The 6,980-nt window shown below is 30.2% G+C and overlaps 1 protein-coding gene across 6 annotated transcripts in view; it reads right to left on the reverse strand.

Annotated features, from left to right (window-relative positions):
* Positions 855–6,980, reverse strand: part of LOC107619456 — an 8,220-nt gene continuing 2,094 nt past the window's right edge. Inside the window, exons 3-7 of one of the 6 annotated variants that reach the window (XM_016321752.2) lie at positions 2,844–3,079; positions 2,523–2,757; positions 2,362–2,447; positions 1,839–1,927; positions 855–1,466 (exon numbers count right to left, since the gene is read on the reverse strand). In XM_016321752.2, coding sequence (XP_016177238.1) covers positions 1,180–1,466; positions 1,839–1,927; positions 2,362–2,447; positions 2,523–2,757; positions 2,844–3,079 — 933 coding nt within the window. In that variant the 3' untranslated portion in view covers positions 855–1,179. Of the gene's footprint in view, positions 1,467–1,600; positions 1,709–1,838; positions 1,928–2,361; positions 2,758–2,843; positions 3,080–6,980 lie in introns of all 6 variants that reach the window. The other 5 variants (XM_016321753.2, XM_016321755.2, XM_021111460.1 and 2 more) reach the window with 5 other exon arrangements.

The following is a 6,980-nucleotide window of genomic DNA, read 5'->3' on the forward strand; positions in this document are numbered from 1 at the left end:
AGAAGACACCTTCAATGGTGGAAGGAATGGTGGCGGCTGCACTAGGAGCGCTTGGATATTTTAGGGCTTATTTGGGCAAACTTTTAAGAAAAGATCTTTTTTTGAGTTATTTTTTTTAAAAATATTTTATGAAAAAGTAAAAATAATTTTACGTTTGGATATCTCATACAAAAATATCTTTGTATTTATCAATTATGTTTATGTATAACACTATAAAAGTACTTTTTTCTTTTTTTATTATGTAAAAATTATTTTTACTAAGAAAAAAAGATATAAATTATAACTTCTCAAAAAAGATATTTTCTTATTTTTCTAGTGCTTTTACTTTTACTACAAAAAATTTAACAAATACGCTAAAAAATAAAAAAAAAATTTCATTGAAAAAAAGTTTTTTTTTTATTAACTTAATGACGCCCAAACAAACACTTAGCCTTGAGAGGATATTTTAATTTATTTAAAATTAACCCAACTTATATTTTAGATTTTTTTAAAACTAAGTTCAAAATTTTAATTTGGCCTCAAACCATTTTTTAGTATTTTTAATATCTAGTTCTTTTTTTGTCGTGTTATAAAATCTTTCACGAACTTATTTGTCGTTAGCATATTTTAGCGTTTGTTTTGCCATTGATACGAATTTTCGAGTGCCATTTTAGTAGTTTACTCATAAATAAATAAATAAATACATAAAAGAGCAGCAATATTAATTCATAGTCTGTCTTTATAACAAAAGTCAAAAGTAAACACAAAAAAAACAGACACATAACTAAAATAAGAGTTTAATTTTAATACACTGAAGTGTAAATCATTTTATACAGTCGTACAATCACATACATTCTTTTGTATGATCATTCATGCAGTCAAGGTAAAAAGTTGTTATTTTTGCTGATGTAGCATTACTTAATTAGATGCACACAATGCATCAAAATTAAAGTCCCAAAATAATTATACAAAAGTTTAGTCACTTCCAAAATGCAAATGCTAACCTCTTCAAAAAAAAAAAAAAAGTCCCTCAGTTTATATAAACTAAAATTTACATTGCTTAAGGTCACACATCTTTTTAAGATGTACTTCTGAACATTTCTCAGAACTACTGCAAAACTTCTAATGCCGGAGTCAGATTCACCAGAATAAACAAGCAAAAGAGTAGTTATTAGTTAGTTGATCCACACGAACCAGAATTTACAGGGAAGATCGGCATGCGAAGAAGTTGAAGTCAGGGTGGAACACGTTGAGCTGCTTCAACCATGAGTTTGCAGCATTGTATAAACATGTTACCTTTTCATTCACATGTGATGATGGAGTTAACCAGATATCTCCCTGCATTCTATAGGTGGCTAGGCCAAAAGGCGACACTGATATGCTGCCGCTGTTCTTCCTCTTGGACTTCTCCCCCACCACCATTCCCCACCCTGTCGGAAAACATACGTCATTCTCTATGTTGATTTCAGCACAAATGTTATCACAGTCTGCCGAAACACAAGAAAATTAGTTATAAACTTGCAAAATTGTTGTAATTACAACTACAATTGAGCCTTGGCTCGCTAAATAAGATTAATTATATTGATCAAATGACGTCATGGGATCCAAGTGTAAATCATACGTGTTTAAAACCATTATTGACCAGTTGCAATCCGAACATGCAATGATAGATATACTTGTTTTATATGAATGCCCACTTCCATGAAGACAACTTCATGTGAAAATAATACTGCAAATATTTAGATGATTCAGTTAGACATGTCAAACTATCTATGGGTTCATAATATTATTTTCACATAAAGATATTTTCATGGAAGTAATCACTTTTTACATATCATACACCAGCTAGTTTTAGATACCTTGAAAAGAAGAAGACAATGTATGGTAAGTGAGGAAACACGTTGTCAAGGCCTTATCTTTCTGACTTGGTATGGCGTAAATCGGATACCTATTGATGATAAATCAGTATAAGATCTATCAAGCACTGAAACCAAGAGAATCCAGACAAGGAGAAACATTGTAAAAGAAACTTATGATTCTTGTATATGAATTCACAAAGAAACAGAACCAAATGTTGATCAAGAGTACAAGACTAAGGCCCAGCTTCTTTTCTATATCATTAAGAAACATAGTCATAAACATAATCTTGTCGAAAGGAACATAACCTCAGATAAATTATTTATTTAAATTGAAATTTCGCAACAATTTAGGGCCACCTGTTATCAAGAAGTTGTTATTTTTGGATAATTCAAAACGCAATCTGAAGTTCTCACAAGAGCTAATTGAAAAGGTGAAGCTTTATTTGTGAATTGTGAAGTGTAAAACAAAATCAAGGCCACTTTCATTACGGGCAGAATTAAAAGAACAATAATTTAAACTCACCAAGAAACAGCCATCCAAGAAGCCGGAGAAAGATCCACACTCTTCAACGTCATTAATGCCGGATAGCTTCTAGCTAATTCAATTATCTGGTGTGAGAAACAATCATAGTCTATGAGTGAACATACAAACACATTTGCAATGGCGAAGTTAAGGGCAACTACCTTATCTGCTAACGGGAGCCGGTTATATGGAGAACTCTTCTCCATGTACTCCAAGTAAAGGTAACCAAGCATATCCCTCGTGGGCCAAGAACCTACCTGGTCAGAGCTTGAATTGAAGGAATTAGCATCCCACGATTCACTAGAATTGTTACTTAATGACCTTGATAGTTTATCGCTGCTATCATCACTCCAGCAATCACATTCCAATTCAACTACGTTATCCTCTCTCCGTCCCCTAGATAAGAACAATTCTTTTGATACATCAACAAGCATGTAAACCTCATATTCTCTATTGAAAAGTACAATGTACCATAGCATTACCCTTGGCTTTTACCATACCTAGAAGCTGCAACAGACTTAGTGCTGTAGATTTGGATAGCGGACAGATACGGAACATAGAATTGCATTAGAGTTTCCCCACTTTCGCGCATCACCGGTGTACCGGCACCATATGCACTCCATTCAGAATAGCAGTCCCAAAGATCTTTCAGAGTGAAGTATTCAATTGTGTCCTTAACAGGAGGTAGCCATTGACTATTTAGATCATTTGAGCATCTCTGCAAAATTCATTATATATGCAACACAAATTAAGGGATGATATTATTGCCATTGCTAACACAACATTATCTCCACTACAGTAAGACAAACCATGCAATGCTAGCCATTAAAGGAATCTACACCTATCATTTAACCTTCAAGTAACAAGTCAAGGAATTTATCCTAGTAATTGCAATATCACAAACTATTCACACATACACTAATTATGAGCAGAGATAGATATAAAATAGGTGAATGCTACCGAACCCCTCTAAAATAACATGTAAGTTACCCTTCATTATGTGTCACATTGTAATTGGTCCTTATTTTAACCATAGTTGGGGCGCCAACATCATCGCCATCTACTGCCCTCCCACACAACCTCTCTTCCCAGTATAGCCAGCGTCTCTTTTTGCCATGGATCACTTCTTACCCACATAATTAATGGTTAATTTGGTTATTAAATTTTTTTATTAATTATTATTTAATTATATTTTACATATAAATATATGTTCTATCACGTAATTAAATAAAGATATATTTTTTTAATAAAAAAATTTAATAACCAAATTAAACCATTAATTATGTGGGTAAGAAGTGATCCATGGCAAAAAGAGACGCTGGCTATTCTGGGAAGAGAGGTTGTGTGGGAGGGCAGTAGATGGTAATGACGTTGGTGCTCCAACTATGGTTAAGATAAGGACCAATTACAATGTGACACATAATGAAGGGTAACTTACATGTTATTTTAGAGGGAGTTGAGTAGCATTCACCTATAAAATATTCCTAGTCACATAACATTTACAAAAAATAAAATATTTTTATTAAGTTTTAAATATATTTGGATATATTTTTTAAGAAAAATAATTTGCTTTATCTAAAAGCTAATAATACCTTGTTTTAAAAAAAACAAAAACAAAAGACGTTTTTAAGGTTTAAAAACTCTTTTTTAAAAGTCTATCCAAATATAAATAATTTTTGTCTATTAAAAACGATCTTTTTAATAAATAAAAAAAATACTTATTTCAAAAGTCAATCTAAATTTACTCTAATACTAATTATAATTAGGAAATAAAGACAAATGTTGTAGGGACTATTTTTTATATATTTTTAGTGTATTTTTTATTTTGTATTAAAAATAATTAATAAAAAGTTAAAAAAAAAAAATTTACTTTTCATACCATAAAAAATTGCATAAAATAAATTACACAAAGAAAAATACAAATATAATTTCACATTCATGATTAGTATGATTTATGACAAGGCCAATTATTCAAACCAAACTTTTAACATGCTAGCAACACATGGCGCGACCAGTATCCAGTCACAGTCACACTTGGGGCTAGGTGAAGCCATGAGAATCACGTGGCACTCAACAACTTCAAAAATAACTTTTGAGGTTTATTTTAAAAGAAAATTTGAAAAAAGGACGAAAACTTAAACTAAAGATTGAAAAAGAAAATAAAACAATAGTAGTAGTATGCTGTGTTGCAAATTTAGTCATTGTCGTTTTAACTTATTTTGGATAAATTAACAAATTAGTGTATGTTGAAACAAAAGCAAATAAAATAAAATAGAACTCCCATTTAAGAATTGAAGAAAGTAATATAATACATGTCAATTTTTAACACGTATAAAATTAGCTATCATGTGGTGCATGCTTAATTGTTAATTAGAACCACCCAATTTTTAGTGTATATTAGTATATATCTATATATCTATATATATAATCATCCAATGGAAAGCAGAGACATATATATTTCTTTATCTCAAGTATCACAAAAGTCCAAGCTAATGAATTCCTTAACAGAATCCCGCAGATTATGCTAACACCGAGAAATAAAAAAATATTTTATTTTAATTTTAAGAAGCATATAGACTTAGAAACATCAAACAACCGTGTCTTTACTCTATGATTAACCCTAATATATAGGAATACTAGTTGAAATATTATGGTACTTTGTGGATAATGTACGTTAATTAATTTTCAATTAAGTGAGAAAGGGACACGTCAGAGAAGATAATATCTGAATGGTGGTGGCATCAAACGAATATTCTTGTACACTGAGACACTTAGACAAAGGCAAGTTTTGATTGACCTTGACCCTGGTTTTAACGATGCTGTTTGACCCACAACACAATGACCACATCATTCCGATTTTCTCCCCCCTTTTATTTATTAATTATTATGGATTTTACCCGTCGTAAATTTATTTATTTATTTATTTTTTCAACCATATTATCTAGACTGATTTTTTTATATGAAAAAAATATTAGTATTTTTTAAAAATAGAATTATTTGGTGTAATTACAGATGGGTAAATTTTTTTGGAGAAAAGTCAACACGTGGAAGTGTGCTGGAGAGCGTATTGGACACGTGGTAACATATTGGCCAACACGTGGAGAGCGTATTGAATGATTTCCACGATACTATAATACACTTCAAATATCAATATTTAACCAAAACACCATCTCTATTTTCATATTAAAAATAATTTCTATATTATCTAACACTAAAAATTTGTGAAGGACTGAACTTCGTTTGTAATTCAAATTCAAAATAAAGATGAAATTACCTTTTCTCCCATAAGTTTGCGAAGTTCTTGATCGTTTCCAGAAGGGCTGTTAGAAAACTTTTCCGATCAAGTTTTGAACATTTGAGTTACCAGGGCATGAGGTTGTGAATTACACTGAATCTATTGTCTAAATTGTATTTGTATCATTCGGTATCACTTTGCATTATTAGTCGCTTGTAGAACAGTTAAGATAGTTCAATATCTTGCTGAATCAGTGTTACTTCAGTGTCTTGACATTACAATGTGAAATGATAAAGTGAAGTAGTAAAAACCTTTTGATCAAATAACTTTATTATAAGTGGGCACATCGACTCAACTGCGATTACTCCTTCACTTTATGACATGGTAAAGCACATTCATATCTTCTAACAGCAAAGTATCCAGGTAAGTGGGTATATTATCTTTGTCGCACAACAGTCCAAACATTTAATGATGCTTCAGGTTTGAACACTTTTTCCCTTTAAACCTTCATTGGTTAAAGATCAAAGGCATTAAGTGTCAAAATATACAAAATTCATATAATTCTAAACAATTTTTCTCGTTTTGTTGTAATAGATTAACTCTTGGCTTCGTCCTAATTTACTATTAAATAAGGAAAATTTTATAGTATTTTTTATTTGGTGTTTAATTTTTGTCTAATTTATTTTTTATAATAAATTTTAAATTTTTAAAAATGATTTGCTTTTATATTTTAAAATTAAATATAAATTTTTCTTTTTTTAATAAATTAAACACCACTTTTTAAACAAAAAAAAAAATCACTTTATTAATATCCGAATAATTAAAGGAGTGACTGACTCTGACTAGTCATTCCCTTATCTTGTTATGGTTAAAATTTTAAAAATAATGATTACCGCAGAATCACTGACTCTCGGTATTCCCTCTATTAGTCCGAAGGGAGAAATAGAAAGGAGAAACAATGAAACATCAACCGAACGAAGTGAAACCACTTTCAGAATCATAATCATCACATAAATTAAAGAAAATTTAAAATAACATGGAAAAAAAATAATAACATACAATCAAAACTAATCACACCAAGATCACAAATAAAAGGAATTATTTTAAATTAAAGATACGATCATTTATGATTATTAAAACTATTTGTGCAGAGAAAGCTAGGCGTCCTTTATCTTAAGTAGTTATCTAAGTTTTACACCCCCCTTTTATCGACGGCTAAATTGGATTAGAAAGCAAATTCATGATCGGACAGAATTTTCAAAATATTTAGGGGATCTCTAAAATATACAAAGAAAAGATAATCCAAACTTATAATAATAATAATAATAATAATAAAAATAATAATAATAATAATAATAATAATAATAATAAAAATAAAACCTAA

Source organism: Arachis ipaensis, chromosome B09 (genome assembly GCF_000816755.2).
Source record: "Arachis ipaensis cultivar K30076 chromosome B09, Araip1.1, whole genome shotgun sequence".
NCBI classification, from domain to species: domain Eukaryota; kingdom Viridiplantae; phylum Streptophyta; class Magnoliopsida; order Fabales; family Fabaceae; genus Arachis; species Arachis ipaensis.